Genomic DNA, 19,874 nt, shown 5'->3' with positions numbered 1-19,874 from the left:
TCCTGACCTTCTGTCCACTTTCTCGGAAGCGAAAGGATGATTAGTTATCCGGAAGAGCAGGCAAGTTCAAAGGCCGCTAAAAAGAAGAAGAGGTCTCCGTCGGATGATAAAAAGGGAAAGTTGAGCCAAACCAACGTTAAAGGCGATTGTATCGAGAATTCTGAAAGCTGAATCGAAATCTTCCGCAATGACCGGGAATCCAAAACAAAAAATAAAATAACTTTATGAGGAAGAGGGTAGCAACCATTGGTAAGGAGCTGCCATTTTACAGCAAAGGTGCCGGTAGGCACAACAGAGACGAGCTCTGCCATGCAGTGATCGACGAGAGTAGTGGCCCGGGAATTTAAAAAACCAGACTCATAAGGATATGATGGAAGCGATCAATAAAAAAATCATGGAGCACCTGATGCAAGCGGGGGCCCATCGACCTACATAGCTGGGAATTCAAAGGAGACTTTGAGTCATCGAATAGCGTAGAAACCCTCAGGAAATTAGTAACAATTATCGTCTCCCTAAACAAGACTACAAAACTTAAGTTGATAAGGACAAGAGACATTCCTCAACTACAAAAGGTAACGGTCTTCTATAGAAGTTGGGGGCTCGAAGTCTTTGGCCTGCAGAACAAGACATTGGTGGAGACGAAGTGGGAAGATTTCCACAGAGAGGAGAACGAAAAAGGGACTCTACTTCTTGTATGCTTAGACACCTTTAATGGCAAGGCGCCCTATGTTTCCAACACTGTCTAATTCAAGATTTGGAAGCCAAGGATTGGAGAGAAGGAAGCCACACAATGTAGCGGGCGAGGGAGAAACACCCAGCAACAAAAGTGAGGGAGCGATGTTATCCAGATAAACCTCCTTAGGAGTGAGGCAACATTGGATGTAATGGACTTTAATTAAAGATATACACTTCGGGCTAATCCACGAATCTTACACTGTCAAAAACAAGGTATCCGGGCCAGGTTAGATTTGGGGATGTGACTCGGAGAAAAGAAAATATATGGAGAGGTCTGTAGGGGAAAAGGGGATAGGGAAGACAAGAAGCTAATAAGGAAGTGAAAGGAGGTAGGTAGTAAATATTGTCGATGGTTGTAGAAATTTTGCACAAAAAATCAGGTTTCAGATAATGTTGTCTATTAAAACAGGTTACATAGTTGAAAATGTCGTCTGTAGGTCAGAACTGGACAGCGACACAGGAGGTGTTCAATTGTCTCCGTTTCCTCCTCGTCGTCACAGAGTCTGCAGTTATCAGTAACCTCATGGTCCCACTTGGCCTTGCTATGGGAATGATAAGTAATGACTCCTGTCATTTCTCTAATTTCAGCTTTTCTCAGGTTCAACAGTGAATTTGTTCTTTTGGCTGAGATAGTCGGTCGGATAGATCTTGACAAATTGTGCCAAGGTTCGTTGTGGCATAGTTCATTGGTTCGTTCGTCAAAGAACGCCTCAAAATTCCGGAAAAGGTGACAGATGAATGGTTTGATTCAAATATGTGGATTGAGATCCTCGTTTAGCTAGTTCGTCTGCTTTTTTCATTACCCATGATGTCAAAGTGTCCTGGTACACAGCACAGTCGATAGCTTTTAGTAAGACTAAACTATACAAAATTACGACCTATTTTGATCACAAATATATTAAGTTTAAAATATTATGGCCACCGCCGGAACACAGAATAAGACAAAGACTAATTGGCTACAATTCGGGAGACTGTTCAGAGAGAGTTTAGGCCACCTAAACTATGAATGCTTTAAAACTGATGACATAAACAGGAATGTCAACAACCTAGCGGAAACAATGTTAAAGTAGTTCGATGAATGTTGTCCTCTTCGAGAATGAAAATCTGCCTTCGAAAAAACCGTGGATGACAGTGGAGATTTGGAACTAACTAACTAAAATCGCCCGAAGGTATTGTGTATGATTATACTTCTGCCAACATCAATCTCCCATTAAATCCATGCATCTGAATATAAAGATTCTCCTCCGACGTCATCGAGCTTATCAAAAATATTCGTTTAACTTCCATATTGACATATTTTGTAAATATAATTTCCTTATTTGATATGTATACAATGTTTCATAGACCATTAAATCACAATTTTTGTAATCTTTGTTCCGCATAGCGCCTACGCCATACTAAGCTACAAATTCTCAGACAAAAAAAAATCAAATGAGAAAAATAATTGTAAATAATTCAGTCGAATAAAAACTCACCTTCATTACCGAACATACTCCATATTTTTGAGATCAATAAACCCATGTTGATGTCCAAAAGCTGCCTTTAACTAGTCCAACAATGTAACAACAAATCCAAAATGTTTCCACGAGCAGCGATGTTTGTTGCTGTGTGACCAACTAAACCAAATTTCTAGCCGTAGTTGCAGAAATATTTTATTGTTTGTGGCGCCAACACAAATATTTTGCTATTCACTTTTGTTATTGTTATTGTGATAATATTTTTCAAGCACTTGTTTTATTATTTTCTTGTAAAAAACGTGGGAAATCACGGTAAATTTCTTGCTGCTCTTATTGTTTTGTTTTGCACAGGCATGCTGTTTATTAGGTTTTGCTTGCTTTATTAGTTGAATTGTTTCCGTTCACTTAAGCGCCAAACAAAGATAACAACAACAATTGCCCAGATCAGGTTGTTAGTTGTTGCTAAAGTCGCGAGCACACACACACATAACACACCTTTGGGGAACAGCTACAAGAAGGAAAAACAAAAAACAAAATAAACAACTGTGACGGTCTTCGTCGTTTGATCGTTGGAACTGGTGAACTGTTTGTTTGCGCGTATATTCGCGTAGAAAAAGTTTAACGAAAAATTACGTAAATTAAGTTGAAATTGTAATACAATACGAAGAGAAAAAAAATGAACGACGACAACAAAACACACAGTAATGGTAGACAACAACTATGTAGACGACGGCGATGATGATGATTATGATGACGAAGTCATTAGGTGGACGATATTATCATTTCAACTGGTTGTTGCAATCAAATGGAATTTAACAAATTTAGTTACCGCGGAAAGGTGGGGAAAACACTTAAAAATATTTTACAATATTGTTTAACTTTCACTTATTTTCATAAAAATAAATATGGTTTGCTACTCATTTTGGCACAAGGGTGGTGTTGTTGTGGTTAGACAATGACAGTCATACTAGTAATGGGTGACATTTGTCATACTACACTTGGGGGGAATAGACAATAATCATACAAAACAAGGGGTAAATGGGGGGATGTTTTTCGTTTTTTTTTTCCTTTCAATAACGGTATCGAAGACAAGTGATTTTACTTTTTTTTGTTAACAAAAAGCAAGTTTTCGTTGTTCTCCACTTCCTGTATTGTGTTCCGCAAGTTGTTGTTGTTGATTATGGCAAATTTTTGGAATGTATTGTAATTATTTCACTTATTGTTTGCACTCTGTGTTTTACATACATATCCTCTTTCACATGCACTTACACCAATACAACTGATTCGCCCAAGAGACAATGTGATGACTCTTCGTAATGATTTCTTTTATTTATATTTTCTTATTTTTTTTTAATATGTAGAACAAAACAAATACGAAAAAATATTGAATAATTTAATTAGAAAATCATCTCATATTGGTTGGCTAACTGATTGACGTACAAACAGGGAGAAAAATAACGTTAACCACTAAAATTATAAACTGATACTACCCGACTTTGACAAAATACGTGCGTACAAGTCGCCGAGAACAGGGATACTTAGGTCGACTTGTGATTAGTCGCCTAAAAACCGAAAAGTTCGCAAATTGATTAATCGATTTTTGGCTGTTATCGACACTATCGGAAAAATTTGCATAAGAAATTAATCTTTTAATTTACGCTAAGTTCCGACAAGCCTCGTCTCGCGCTAGACCAATATCCGTTTGTGTTAAAATTACAAATGGAAATTAATTTTTAAAACAAAATGTCTGTTTCCGAACCAGAATTAATAGATCTGTACTGAAAGAATCCACTAGTTTTTACAACTTTTTCGATATCATATAGGAAAATTTGTTATCATGATAAAAAGTAGTAGATTCGTAAATTTAAAACTTTTTACTACGATAATAATTGATGATGTTGAAAAAATATTACAAATTAATAGGTTTTTGCAGGACGAGAACATACTAAAGGTAATTAAGGAGGAGTACATATATTTTATGATATGTTCCCGACCTCAAGAAACTACTAGATTTTACTATTTTCTTCGATATCATAAAGGAAAATTCGTTATCATAGTAAGAAGTAGCAGATTCTTGCAGTACGGGAACAGGACATTAACCAATGAAAAGAAATTTTGAATTACCTGACTAGATTTGACGTAAATTAGTAATAATATTGAAATTAAGCTCCAAAAATATGATTATGAAAATATGCCAGAAATCTTTTAATAATTCCTGATATGTAATGAGGTTATAAATCTGTTGCAGAACCTGCAAAAAGATACAACTTTACACCACGATACAAATCTGTTCTTCGAAAAAATATTTTTTTAAGTAAAATTTTGGCCTTGAATTTTTTAAAAATAAATTTTAAGTGCAATTTTAGGCGTTGGTTTTTTAGAAATAGCTTTAAAGTAAAAATCTAAAAATTGGAATGTGTCAAAATATTTTTTTTAAGTAAAATTTTAAGAGTGGTCTTTTTAAAAATAATTTTCAAGTAAAATTTTTGTCATGAATTTTCTGAAACTATTTTTAACCAATATTTTAGGTGTGGATTTTAAATTTTTTTTAATTAATTTTGCAAAATTTTAATTTAAAAAAAATAAGTAAACTTATTTTGATTTGGATGTAAATTTTTTAAAAATATTTTTTTTTTTCAAATGGTACATTTTTTAAAAATACTTTTTTTCAAATAAACTTTTGAGGTTGGATTTATGTGTGGATTTTTTAAAAAATACCTTATTCAAGTAAATTGTACCGCTTTATAAGTGGACATTTTAAAAATACTTTTTTCAAGTACAATTTTAAGGTTGGATTTAGGCGTGGATTTTTTAAAAATACTTTTTCCAAGTAAAATTTAAGTCCTGGATTTAGGCGTGAGTTTTTTAAAAATATATGAAAATTTACTATTTTTACTTTTTTCATGAAAAATAGTAGTCGTGGAACTTTTAAAAATTACTTTTATCAAGACACGGATATTTTGAAATATGTTTATACACACACCTTCGTATAAACATGGTCTACAAATACTAAAGCTAAATAAAGGGAAATCGTACAACAATTCGTATAACAAAACGTACGTACAATACAAAGCTGTTATCAATATGGCAACGTTAAAAAGTATCATAAAAAAAGCTCCCATAAACAACAACAAACAACAGCTGCATGAATTTTGGCATATTGTTTTGTTTACATACTTGTTTAGGAACGCCAAATTATTTGTTGAATGTGAGTTTTTCCTTTTGTAGATATAAATAATTAATAAACTATTAAACATAATTATTTAAATTTTCAGATGCGTAAACGTGAACTGCAAAGTATACCCCTTAAATTGGCCGAACTAAAGGAATATGATAATGCCAAGGCTGAAAGATTGCTGAACAAAAGTAGAAATTCATCGGCCGGTGAAAGCAGTACGTCCAAAGAACCATCACCCATAGCTAATGTAGGACCAAAAACCAAAAAAGAAATCCAAGAACGTTTAAATACTACAATGTAGTTGAAGATAAGAAACAAAAATATATTTTATACTATTGAATAGTTAAGGAAACAGCGATGGAGGTTTTGTTTTTTTCGGTGAATTAAGATGGTAGTGGTTGTTGCTTGTAAAACTACGATAAGAAAATTTTAAATGGTGTGGAAATATAAATGTGAACTCGGATTATTTGAAAACGAATGTCCTAATTATGAATGCTGTATTCTAGCATTGCCTTTAAGCAGTTGAATTATGGTCAAGAATATACAAATCCATTCTGGATTTTCTTCACACTCTTCATAAATTAAAAAAAAACTGAAGCATACTTGTAGGCGTTGGGTATTCATATCTCCATACATATTTGACTGGTTTGGAAGTGTTATAAGATTGTATTGTATGTGAATATTGGGTTAATTTTTTAATTAACAACCCAGTAGAAAGTGTCTTGCAGACAACATTAACGAATCGTGTAAGACAATGTCAATTCCTTGAAGACACTTTGCAGACAACAATGTGAAATCGTTGACGAAATTTTCACACAAGTGTCGCAGTATTCATGCACGACAACTTGGGCGACAGGGTAAGCGAAGTTGTCGTTGACGACAACTTCGGCGACTAATTTCCCTACTTTTCGTTAACGACAGATTCACTTCCTGTCGTTTACACCTTCGATGACTGTATACCTATTGTCATCAATCTTGTCGTCAATCATACCCCATTCAAAATTCAAATAAAAATATATATACATATTTTTCACTTATATTTTTTATAGCATGAAATTTATTATATTACAAAAACATACCTTACATTTACATAATATCATATAATATAAATAAGCCTGAGAACTTGGCGTAATTGATTGATTATCTCAATTTTAACATCATCTGTAAAGAAATGACATAATTAAAATGCATTGGAATATGAAACATCTTTCAGATATTACTTACAATATTTCACCAATTGCCATTTATTTGTCCCATCCTAAGAGTAAAACAATGCATTTAAATAAATATATAAATAATTATAATTTTTTTAAACTTATCTATTTTAACCAAGAAAACACGTCTTCTTTTTCTCAAATTTCGGAAAGAATTTTCATTTCGTTTCTGTCAATATTTCATAGTACACTCGATTCAGACTATTTTTGTTTTGTTTTCATATTTCGAGAAGACCGACATTTTCGACGACATATCATGTGTTTAGTCATGAATGACAATTCCATAAATTTCGTCAACGTTTCGTTAAGGAAATTGTCACGCAAGAGAGTATTTTCTACTGGGAACATTGTTTCAATGAGTTTTGTGACAACCCGATTTTTTTACATTCTTAACCCTTTTATAGGGAATGCAATGAAAAAGCATCTGCATAATTTAATTCAGTTTCTAATTATTAACGTATATACAAATGATCTTTTTATGAAATAAGCAGACATAGAAACCGCATTTTAAATATTGCATATATTTTAATTTATTTGAAAAATATTATTTACAATGATTAAAATATAGAATAACGTGTGTATATATGGATGTTGCTTTTGTTAAACTGGTTGATCACAACTATTAAAATAGGTATAACAAATATTGGATGTCTACTAATTTCACTTTTATTATATATTTATATAATGGGTTATATGTATATGCATAGGTCTATATCATCTTTACTTTTAGGTACACTTTTATTTCAGAATATATATTTTGTTTGAAAGCCTTATAATTTCGACTAAAATAGAAATATATAGAGTTTAAGATTCATACCCAGTTGACGCATTATTCCATTGATATCTGTTGGTCCATTTTCAGCACTGCCTTAAAATCCCAATACGCCCAAGCCCTCACGTAACCTTTGAGGTATATTTTGGTATCTGTAAAAGAATCAAAATTATTGTTGTATCTATTTTTATATCCCCACGTGAGCTTACTTCATTGCCATCTTTCCGCTTAGTGTTTGAGCCACAATGAAGGATAATATAAAACCTTGGCCTAGCATTATGTATGACTTATTAAAAGAACTCAATGGCTTGTCTACAATTGCATCTTCAATGTAGCGAATGTTGCAATTTTCCACTCCTCTGATCTCATTTCTTCTATTTTCAGCGGATAAACGTTCATAGCGGGAGTCTGCTCGTTGAATGCGTTCTTCATTGGTATTTTGGCGATTATTCATTTCGCGTGTTTGACGAGTTTCAACATCCATTGCTCGTCGTAGTACATTTCGCTCGTTGCGTCTGTTAGTGCGTTCTGTATCACGAGATTCAATTCGCCGGTCTTCAATTTGACGAATTCGTCGAGAATCAATTTCCATTGACCGATCAACATTTCTATCTTCATAATCTTCCCTATTGTCTACTCGTCGTTTTAACAGATTCATATCTTCTTGCATGGATTCACGTTCTTGTCTTCCCTCCTCACGCTGGACGCGATCCTCACGAATAATATTGGATACAATTCCATTAGATAATCGTAAATCATCATTCCTACTGCGACTTTCAGAGCGACAATCATGAATTTCACGACGGGACAGAATTCGCTCATCATTACGGCGGTCTTCAACATCACGTCGTTGATCAGGACCAGATCTTTGTGACAGATGTCGTCGTAAGTCACCTTCTCGGCGTCCACGTTCCTGCTGTCTATCATCTTTACGTGCATCTCGAATTTCGCGATCGGTTGTAATGGTTCGTCGTGATACGTCACGCCTTTCTCGTACCTCGCTAATACGAGTGGATACATCTTCATTGAACCACCGTGAATATTCTCGGTCTTGTTCTTCTCTATCATCAATACGTTTATCTAAAATTTCGAATCTCTTGTCAGTAGATCGCCTTGGTTCATCCCGAACTTCGCGAATTCGTCTAGAATCTTCTAAACGGGAGCGTTGTGATTCCAATGGTTCGTAGTCTTTCCTCTCCTGTAGCCTATTTTCCATTTCTTCAACTTCACGAATTCGTTCAGTGTCAGATCGCTGTGATTGAAGTCGTCGTGTAACTTCTTCCCTGCGTTCTCGTTGTTCCTGTCCATCTTCACTGCGTATCTCACGACGGTCTTCAACTTCGCGAACTTGTTCAGTGGCAGATCGTTGTGATTCTAATCGCCGTACGACTTCTTCCCTGTGTTCTCGTGTTTCCTCTCTATCGCCATCGCTTTCATCTCGGATTTCACGTTGCCTATCTTCAGTTCGCTTAGATTCAACTCGTAACCTGCCATCTTTGCGAATACGATTGGATTCATCAACAATAGAGCGACGTGATTCGAATCGTGCATAGTCCCTTGCGTTATCGATACGTTCGTCTCGAATTTCACGTCGTCTATTGCTATCTCGTTGAGATTCAACTCGTAGCCTGTTGTCTTTCTTTCCATCACGCCTTCCTCGGACTTCACGCATTCGATCAGATGCATTTTCATTGCGGTATTCTTCACGTCTAGCCTGTAGAGCTTCGTGTCTCCTGTCGCTAGTTCGCCGAGATTCAGATCGTAAACCATAATCGTTATTCTCATCACGACCTAGGCGTTCTTCACGAATACGATTATTTTCAAAATGCCTTTCTCGAACTTCACGAATTCGATCGGAAATGTTTTCATTAGGGTCTTCCTCTCGTCGATCATCGTTACGTGTACCTAGAGTCTCAGCTCTCCTGTCGTTATTTCGCCGTGATTCAATTCCTAAAGCATATTCGTTTCGTTCTTCGCGAATACGATTGGATTCATCCATATTAGAGCGTCGTGATTGAATTCGTAAAGTGTTCTCTTTGTTTTCATCACGTCGCTGACGAACTTCCCTCATACTTTCGTTAGAACGTTCAGTATCTACTCGACGAATTTCAACTCGGTCTTCTCGTTCTCGCCGATTTTCATTGCGACTTAATTCCATGTCATTAATAGCTTTTCGGGAATCAAATCGTCGTGTGTCGCGTTCGGTTTTATTCTCTCGTCGCGTGTCCATATTACGTTCGTTACGATTATGTATCTTTCGCTCTACTGATTGTCGCCTATTGTTATTCTCGCTTTGACGTGTTTCAAAACGCCGCTCTTCATTGCCATTGCGATTTTCCCGTTTTAATCCATTCTCAGTACGACGATTGAAAATTTGGCGATAATTTTCATAGTTATTATTATTTCTCTCATTTTCATTCCGTTCAGTAAGTCGGTCGTCGCGTTCGCTGAATTCGTTTCCCTCCTTGAGATTATTTAAATCCGATTTATTCTCATCGCGACGATAACGAACTTCACGATATCTCTCCATGTTACTGTCTCTTCGGTTGACTTGGCGTTCTCCTTCAATTCGTTGCTGAGCGCTAGATGTTCTTATACGGTTATCAGGGGAACGAGATTCTCTCATCTCCTGTGGTTGTCGCATTGTATCATCGAAGCGATCGGAAATTCGCTCTCGTTGCCTTTCGATACGATTTTCAATATCATCGTTGCTGATACGTTTCAGAAATTCATGGCTATTGTTATTGGTTGAGGTATGGTCAGCAGTTACTTCCCGTTTTAGGCCAACATCTCGTTCATAACAAAACTTTCGCTCACATGTTCGCGTTATATGTTGTCCAAAAATTGGCACCAAAAAAAGAAGGCCGACAACTGTTTTTAACTGCCACGGTTTTATAAACATATTTACGTTTACTATTTTGTTTGAAATATTTTTAGTTTTGATTCTATCGAAGTCTTGGACTTGACTGTTGTCGTACCAGCATTCCTATGGTCCTTTTATACTCAGAGATTCCTTGACGTTGTAGAATTTGTTGATTGGAATTAAATTGAACAAAATGTAATTTATTTTTTTTCTTATCGCACATGTACACCATGGTGAAGGATATCAAATCCCCTACATATACAATGTAGGTGTGTAAAAGCGTGTGTTTCACAAATTTTATGAATGAAAAGTGTGAATGAAATTCATTCATGCGAATTTTCTGTAAACAGTGACGTCATAGAATGTAGAGAATTTTATATACAATTTTTTACTGGACTGCTAATAAAATGTCATTTATAATCTTATTAAAGCAGTCAGTGGGAAAATGATTGATTAAGCAGATTGATACAAATTATATTTAAACGATTTTTACAGGTCTTTCGACAGGAGGTTAATAATCATTTTATAGAAAACCAATGAAGTTCTTATGGAATACAAGTACGTTTTCAACTTGTAAAAGTCTACTAGCTCTTGTCATGGAAGACGAATTGGTTTTCTCAAAGAATGTTGGCCTTCTCTTTTCATAGACCTAAATATGGTCTCGTAGAAACTAACACGACCCTTAAGTCTTCTCATACAAAACAAATATGTTCATATAAATACAAGAAAAAAAAGACCAGTTGGTCTTCATAAATACTAGAAGATCGGTATATCTTCATATAGAATACCGTAGATCTTCTTAGAGAAAACCAAGGCTGCTATATCTTCACAGAGAAGACTGATATATTTTCGCATAGAAGACTAGTAGGTCTTCATAAAGAAAACTAATAGTTTTTCCTATATATACCGGAAGACCTGGGTGTCTATGGAAGTACAGTCGAGTACGCTTATAACGAATACTGATTATAACGAACTTTTCTTATAGCGAACACATTTCCGGGTCCCGAAGTTTTAAGACATATTTTTCATACAAATCCTTACTCTAATAGTGAACTACGGATATAACGAACTATTTATTCGGTCCCAACATTCAGTTTTTATATATTTAACGAGGACAATCCTAACTAATGTAAATTGTCATCTGTAATTTGAGATTCATTAAAGAAAAGGAGAAGCATCTTAGAAAAATATATTTTTGTACTAAGCCTATATTTTGCCTTACTTTGAATATAACGAACTTCTTCTATAACGAAATAATTTGCTTGGTCCCTACGAGTTCGCTATAACCGTACTCGACTGTATTTCAGTATTTCTTTTTGTAGAGGACCAATCGACCTTCTTGTACAAGATAAATAGGTGTTATAGAAGACCAGTAAGCTTTATCAATAGCACTTCTTATAAATACCAGAAAACTTCTCATAGAAGACCAATATGAGAAAGACCTCATAGAAACCCAATAAGGAGTCCTTGCAAAATTATTCTTAAAAAATCCACACTTATGGTAGTCCTTGAAAAAATATTCTTTAAACCAGTAAAAACGATAATCAGTTTGGCCCGGCCGAATATTTTATATTCTCCACCATGAGAATGACAATAAAAATTTATAAAATTAATGGGGACTCATGTTATGAACAGACCTTTAACATACCCAAAAATACGTCAGAAACAGATAACTGAAATTCTCAAAGTATCTAATAGTTTGCCTATCGTTATATTGGACTATAATAAAATGGAGGTCAATATTGATATTTTTTGGGTAGTGAGACAGCCAATGAAAAAGTGTCAAAATTGCTCAAAATTTCATCTTCGGTCAGTATTAATCATTTTTAGTGTGCAGAATCAAAATACAAATTAGAGCCAATTTGATTGAAAAACGTGTCAAAAATGTGTTATTCAATCAGTACCCAAAATACCAAATTACAGCCAGGGAGATACCCTGAATCTTGGATTAATATTATTAATTATACCCTACACAACTATGTTGTCAGGGTATTATAGCTTTGTGCAGCCCCAAAAGTTTGTAACACCGCGAAATATTGTTCCTAGACCCGCCGATCGTCATATCTCGACTAGCTGAGTCGATCTAGACATGTGTGTCCGACCGTCCGTCCGTCTGTCCATTATAATTTGTAAACACGATACAGGCCACAGTTATGGACCAATCTTCACGAAATTTTGCATGTAGGATGGGTTCTGGCCAATGAAGGCGCCTATTGTTTTGGGGAAAGATCGGTTAATATTTAGGGGATGAAATGGACTAAATTTTTGTCGGTTTTTCTGGCCGCTCCAGAGGCCGCAATAATGGCCCGAACATCGTGAAATTTAGCATGGAGAAGGGGATCGGGCCAAAGAATAAGCTAGAGTAATAGCAATTTCTGTGCAAAATTTCAGAACTCATCTTAAATATTGTGCTCTATATTGTGATTTCAACAGACGGACAGACAGACGGGACATGCTTAAACGACATAGAATTTTATTATGATCAAGAATTTACACTGGTGGCCAAAACTAAAGCAACTGAAATTGCAAACTGAATAAATGACCTGTTTTTTTAAGAAATTCGTAGAAAAAAAAAACAATAATACAGTAGAAAACTAAACAGACCCAATTTTTGTTGGTCAAAACTAAAGAAACTTTCAAGATTTTGCTGGTAATCGCCATTATAACCATTATTTTTCATTACCGCAATACACTCAGAGGCCAATGAATCAATAAAATGCTCAATTTGATTTTTGGGTATACTATTCCTTGCATCCTGAACATTTGGGAAGAAGTTAGTTTGTTCACGAATCTCTTTTGATTTTGATATCTATGAACTCCAAAAATTTTTCTATGGGGTACAGATCTGATGATTGTGTTGGCCATTAAAAACCATGATTTTGACTGCCGCAACCAATCCCTAACATGTTTTGGAGGTTACTGTCATGCTGAAACGCCCAAACAAACGGTATATTTTCTTCGGCGAAGGGAACCATATCGTTATCCAATACATTCTTTATAAACAATCCGACCCATTACACTCCTCCATGCTTCCCAGTACCCTTGCAATACTGTGGCATGAGCCTTTAATTTTCAGAGTTCCTCCCAGTAATTGTTGTTCATGTCTGAGTCTTTAATATTTAATTTTAATTCATCCAAGAGCATAATATTTATCCACTGAGTCGGATTCCAATTATTCTTTTCAGAAATAAAATAACTTTCTTGATAGTTTCCGTGCATGTAGGCCTGCTACCATAGATCGTCCATGCTATTTTCTTGAGGTTATATCCAACGATAACCTTTTCACAAATTCCGTTGTACTCTTAAATGGGTATTTTTATAGCCTTCACCGCACTGTGGTATGGGTATTATGTCTTTGTGCATAGGTTTGTAACAGGCAAAAGGAAACGAGATAGACACATGGTTCCTTTTGAGAATATGCATAGAATAACTTTCTCAGTCGATTTACACATGTCCGTCCATGTATTTTTGTGAACAAAGTACAGGTCGCATTTATGATTCGATTTGGATTAAATTTGGCATAGGTCTCTTAATTGGCCCAAGGACGAACCCTATTGAAATTGGGAAAAAATGGTTCAGATTTAGATATAGCTCCCATATATATTTTCGTCCGATTTAATGTAAATAGTGCACCAAAGTCTCTATAAATCTTTCGATTTGCACGGAATTTAGGTAGTACAAAATGAAAAAATTCGCTGTTGCAAACATAAACCTACTGTGAAAAAATTTCATTTCGGGGAGGGCCCGGGCCGCCCCCCTGCGTACGTCCCTGGTTCCCATATATATTTTCGTCCGATTTAAGGTAAATGGTGTACCAAAGTCCCTTAATATCTTTCGGTTTGCACGAACTTTGGCACAGCGTAATGAATTAGGTCTAGAATGATGTGTGTTAAGTTTCCTGAAATCGTTTAAGATGTAGAGCTTCTATATCTGACCAAATTAAAAATTTAGTATCGGTTGCTGAATGACATGTTTATGAATCCAATTTCATTTTACTGGTCCTTTAAAAATGCGACGTCTGTTAGGATTTATCTGTTGAATATACCCAAAGTGGTGAAGGGTATCATATAGTCGGCCCCGTCCGACTTTACTACTTTCCTTACTGGTTTACTGCTATTACAATTTGTTGATCAGTACGAAGTGATGTTCCTTTGCAGACTTTCTCGGTGCTGAACTGTCACTACTGAAATAGTTGCATAAAATCAACTTGTAATTCAAGAAATCACTGATTTATTCGTGGAATATTTCTCCGAAATCATTTTCTGTGATAAATTATTTTCACAATCACTGGTAATTTGATCGGGGTACTGTATTTTTTTTCTAGCCATTTTTGTATTTTTTTGCAGTAAGTCAAAACTGAAAACCAGACACATTTTATTGTAATAAAATCCATTTAAAATTTTTCTATAAGAATCGAAATAGGTGTAATTGTAACGGTAAAAATAACTATAACTTTAGATGTTATCTGTGTGTATTGTAGAGTTGCTTTAGTTTTGTCCAAGCAAACAATTGAGACAATTCCCTAATCCATAAATTATTATTTATTTCATAGTGAATTTTGCATTAATGCCTTTGTGTTTAAAACTGAAAAAATTCTATTTCTATTTTTGAAAAGGTTTTGCGGCATTTATTAACCTTGTAATTTTAGTTGCTTTAGATTTGGCCCCCAGGGTATATACTTTGTGGGGTCTGCGGTGAATATTTCGAGTTTCTTCAAACGGAATGAAAAATTTAATATACCCTCCACCTTAAGGGTATATCGATCCACACTTACGGTAGTCCTTGAAAACATATTCTTTAAAAAAACCACACTTAGTCCTTGAAAAATAATCCTTTAAAAACCATGTTCTATAATTGCCGTTGAAAACGTATTCTTTAAAATATCCACGGCTTATAATATTCCATGAAAATATATTATGTAAAGAATCCACGTCCTATAATAGTCATTGAAACATATTCTTTTAAAAATCCAAGGCTTATTGTAGTCGTTGAACAAATATTCTTTAAAAAGCCCACTCCTTACAATAGTCGCTAAAAATATTTTTATATCCACGTTAAAAAAATAGTCTTTAAAAAATCCAATCCTGACAATATTGTTTAAAAAAAACATCCCATAAAATATTCATTGAAAATTTATTATTAATTTATATTTAATATTATAATTTCAATAAAACAAATTAATTTTTGATTATTGCATATTTTTTATAATATTTTTATTTGCATAAAATATGTATTTATTTATAACGATTAAATAAGGAATAACGTGTGTATATATGTATGTTGCTTTTGTTAAACTCGTTGCTCACAACTATTTTATTATTAGGGATAACATAATTGTTAGATAGCTGCTGATTTCACTTCTATTATATATTAATATATATTTCTTATATATGCATAGGTCTATATCATCTTTGCTTTTAGGTACACATTTGTTTCAGAATATTTTTGTTGCTTAAAAAACTAATAATTTCGACTAAAATAGAAATATATACAGTTTCAGTTTCATTGCCAGTTGTCTCATTAATCCATTGATATCGTTTGGTCCATTTTCAGTAACGCCTTAAAATCCCAAAACTCCCAAGCCTTCACGTAACTTTTGAGGTATATTTTGGTATCTGTAAATGAATTGAAGTTATTGGAATATCAATTTATATACGAATGGGAGCTTACTTCATTGCCATCTTTCCGCCTAGTGTTTGAGCCACAATGAAGGATAAAATAATCCCTTGGCCGAGCATTATGTATGACTTATTAAAGGAACCCAATGGCTTCTCCACAATGTCGTCTTCAATGTAGCGAATGTTGCGATATTCCAATCCTCTGATTTCATTCCTTCTATTTTCAGCTGATATACGTTCATAGCGATCACTTTCGCGGGAGTCTGCTCGTTGAATGCGTTCTTCATTGGTATCACGACGATTGTTCATTTCGCGAGTTTGACGAGATTCAACATCCATTGATCGTCGTAGTACATCTCGCTCGTTGCGTATGTCTGTGCGGTCAGTATCACGAGATTCAATTCGTCGGACATTAATTTCACGAATTCGTCGAGAATCAATTTCGATTGACCGATCAGTATTTCTATCCTCATAATCTTCCCTATTGCCTGCTCGTCGGTTTAAGAGATTCGTATCTTCTCGTCTTGATTCACGTTCTTGGCTTCTCGCCTCACGTTGGACGCGATCCTCACGAATAATATTGGATGAAATACCATTAGATAATCGTAAATCATCCTTCCGGCTGATACTTTCTGAGAGACGATCATGAATTTCACGACGGGAATGAATTCGATCATTGTTACTTCCACTGCGTGTTTCACGGTCTTTAATATTTTCATCACGTCGATTGCGAATTTCTCTATCGGATTGATTTTTAGAAGATTCTTGTCGCTGTGACTGTCGTTGATTTTCCCCTTCGGCAGTAACAAAACGACGTGTAGTTTCCCTTTCGCTGCTATATATCCTATTTTCATTGCGTCGATCCCTGACTACACGATTTAATTCACGAATTCTTTCGTTTGTACCAGCAAATCGCTGTGATTCAAATCGCCGAGTAGGTTCATTAGTTCGTTCCCTTTCTTCTCGCATAATTTCCATACGATCTTCCCTTGATTCACGAGGAGAATCTCGTGATGCATTTTCATCACGGCGGTGTCGAACTTCATTGGAGCGTAGTGATTCAGTCCTGCCTTCTCGTCTATCGTTACGTCGATCCAATATTTCTCGTCGACTATATCGTTGTGTGGCTTCATCCCTCCTTTCACTTCCTTCACGCCTGATGTCGATGCGATCTTCTTTCATTTGACGTTGATTATCTCGTACTGTATTGTCTGTGCTGTCATCACGGCGTTGTCGGACTTCGCGAATTCGATTATCTACATTTTCATTGGACCGTTCCGATTCTAATTGCTCTTCACGTCTTAGTCTATTTTCTACTTGGGTATTGTCACGGTCATTACGACGGTCTTCAACTCCACGTCGCCTTGAATCATCCCGCATTGTGTTTTCCCTTTTGTCATCTCGCCTTTGACGAATTTCACGCAATTCCACTCGTTCGTAGTTTTCCCTCTCTTGTAGCCTATTTTCCATTTCGTTATTGTCACGTTCATTACGTCGGTCTTCAACTTCACGAATTCGTTCGGTATCTGATCGTCGTGATTCAAATCGTCGTGTAATTTCTTCCCTGCGTTCTTGTATTTTCTGTCTATCTTCGCTACGTACATTACGAATTTCAGATCGCTGTGTTTCAACTCGGATTCTGCTGTCTATATTTCCATCACGCCTTTCTCGAACTTCATGTATGCGATCAGAAATATTTTCGCTGGACCATTCTCTTTCCTCTCGGATTTGTTCACGTCTATCGTCGTTACGTTCATCTAAAGTTTGAAGTCTCCTGTCGCTAATTCGGCGTGATTCCAGCCGCTCGTCATTATTATTATGCCTTTGGCGGACCTCACGAATTCGACTGGATTTATCAAAGCGGGAGCATTGTGATTCTAATCGGCCATAGTCTTTCATCTCCGTTAGCATATTTTCTATTTCGATATTGTCTCGCACAATACGGCGGTCTTCACCTTCACGAACTTGTTCAGTGACAGATCGTTGTGATTCAAGTCGTCGTGTGACTTCTTCCCTGCGTTCTCGTGTTTCCTGTCTGTCGCCATTACCTTCATCTCGGATTTCACGTTTCCTATCTTCAGTTCGCCGTGATTGAACTCGTAACCTGTCATCTTCGCGAACACGATTGGATCCATCTCTGGCGCTATCGATACGTTCATCTCGAATTTCACGTCGTGTATCGATATTTTGTTGTGATTCATCACGCCTTTCTCGGACTTCACGAACTCGATAGGATGCATTTTCATTGCGGTTTTCTTCTTGTCTCCTGTCGCTATTTCGCCGTGATTCAACTCGTAAAGCATTTTCGTTTCGTTCTTCGCGAATACGATTGGATTCATAGTATCTCACATTATTGTTACGTTCATCGCGCTGTGATTCAATTCGTAAAGTGTTATCTTTGTTTTCATCACGACGCTGACGAACTTCCCTCATACGTTCGTTAGAACGTTCAGTATCTACTCGACGAATTTCAGCTCGGTCTTCTCGCTCTCGCCTAGTATTGTCTCGCCGGTTTTCATGTGATTCAACTATTAGCCTGTTATCTTTATTTTCATCACGCCTTTCCCGGTCTTCACGAATTCGATCGGAAATGTTTTCATTACGGTCTTCCTCTCTTCTATCATCGTTACATGCATCTAGAGTTTCAGTTTTCCTGTCGTTATTTCGCCGTGATTCAACTCGTAAAGCATTTTCGTTTCGTTCTTCGCGAATACGATTGGATTCATCCATATTAGAGCGGCGGGATTCATAGTCTCTCGCATTATTGTTACGTTCACCGAGATGTGATTCAAATCGCAGAGCGCTCTCTTTGTTTTCATCACGCCGCTGACGAACTTCCCTCATACGTTCGTTAGAACGTTCAGTACCTACTCGACGAATTTCATCTCGTTCCTCTCGCTCTCGCATAGTATTGTCTCGCCGGTTTTCATTGCGACTTAATTCCATGTCGTTAATAGCTTTTCGGGAATTAAATCGTCGTGTGTCGTGTTCGGTTTTAATCTCTCGTCGTGTGTCCATATTACGTTCGTTACGATTTTGCATCTCTCGCTCTACTGATCGTTGCCTTTGAATGGCACGTGTTTCAAAACGCCGCTCTTCATTGTCATTACGATTTTCTCGTTCTAATCCATTCTCAGTACGACGATTGGAAAATCGGCGAGAATTTTCGGAGTCTGCAACAATATTTCTCGCAATTTCATTTCGTCGTTCAGTTTGATCAGCACGACGGTTCTCGCGCTCCCTGATTTCGTTTCTCTCATTGAGATTATTTAAATCAGATTTATTCTCGTCGCGACGATAACGAACTTCCCGATATCTCTCCATGTTACTGTCCCTTCGGTTGTCTTGGCGTTCTCGTTCAGCGCTAGATGTTCTTATACGGCTATCAAGGGAACGAGATTCTCTCGTCTCTTGTTGTTGCCGGATTGTATCATCGGAACGATCAGAAATTCGCTCTCGTTGTCTTTCAATACGATTTCCAATGACATCGTTATTAATATTTTTCAAAAATTCATTACGATTGTTATTGATTGAGGTATCGGATGTAGTTACTTCCCGCATGAGGCCAACATTTCGGTCATAACAAACCTCTCGTTCACATGTTCGGCGGGTTAGATGCTGTTGGCCAAAAATTGGCACCAACAATAGTAGGCTGAAAGCAGCTTTTAACTGCCAAGAGCCAAACAACATTTTCACTTGTAAGGCTTTGTTTAACTGTTCTCTGGCTTCCTTGGTTTTGAACTTTAGAAAAATTCTAGTTAATTTCTGAACTTTCTATTGACTTGGATAAGTTTTCGTATTGAGTTTCTCCGCGTGGTTACTTTCGTTATATTCGATTTGTTTCGTTCGAAGTCGCTGTAGTGACTGATGTCCTGCTAGGCTTTCGCAGCTCCTTTTATACTCATAAATAAAGGATGTTTCTATCGTTTCTCATTTTTTTATTGAATTTCAATTAAATAAAAATCTGATTTATTTCTATTCCTTATCGAACAGGCACACTATGCTGCAGGACATGGTAACATTTATCCCGCATCCTT

General features: G+C 36.1%; 2 protein-coding genes across 2 annotated transcripts; both read right to left on the bottom strand.

Annotated features, from left to right (window-relative positions):
- Positions 1-7,453: 7,453 nt before the first annotated feature.
- LOC133329009 (myb-like protein X) lies at positions 7,454-10,258 on the bottom strand. The gene is made up of 2 exons (XM_061537509.1): positions 7,566-10,258; positions 7,454-7,508 (listed from the first exon to the last, which is right to left on the bottom strand). Exons 1-2 carry the CDS (start codon positions 10,256-10,258, stop codon positions 7,454-7,456), a joined length of 2,748 nt encoding a protein of 915 aa, XP_061393493.1.
- A 5,521-nt stretch (positions 10,259-15,779) lies between these two features.
- LOC133329010 (trichohyalin-like) lies at positions 15,780-19,527 on the bottom strand. The gene is made up of 2 exons (XM_061537510.1): positions 15,890-19,527; positions 15,780-15,834 (listed from the first exon to the last, which is right to left on the bottom strand). The coding sequence occupies exons 1-2, from the start codon at positions 19,525-19,527 to the stop codon at positions 15,780-15,782; spliced, it is 3,693 nt and encodes a 1,230-aa protein (XP_061393494.1).
- Between the last annotated feature and the right edge of the window lie 347 nt (positions 19,528-19,874).

This window comes from Musca vetustissima, unplaced genomic scaffold, assembly GCF_032173495.1.
Source record: "Musca vetustissima isolate MV318-11 ecotype Yass unplaced genomic scaffold, APGP_CSIRO_Mvet_v1 utg213219, whole genome shotgun sequence".
NCBI lineage: Eukaryota > Metazoa > Arthropoda > Insecta > Diptera > Muscidae > Musca > Musca vetustissima.
The sequence above is the reverse complement of the archived record's forward strand: the minus strand, read 5'-3'. Positions and strand labels throughout refer to the sequence as shown.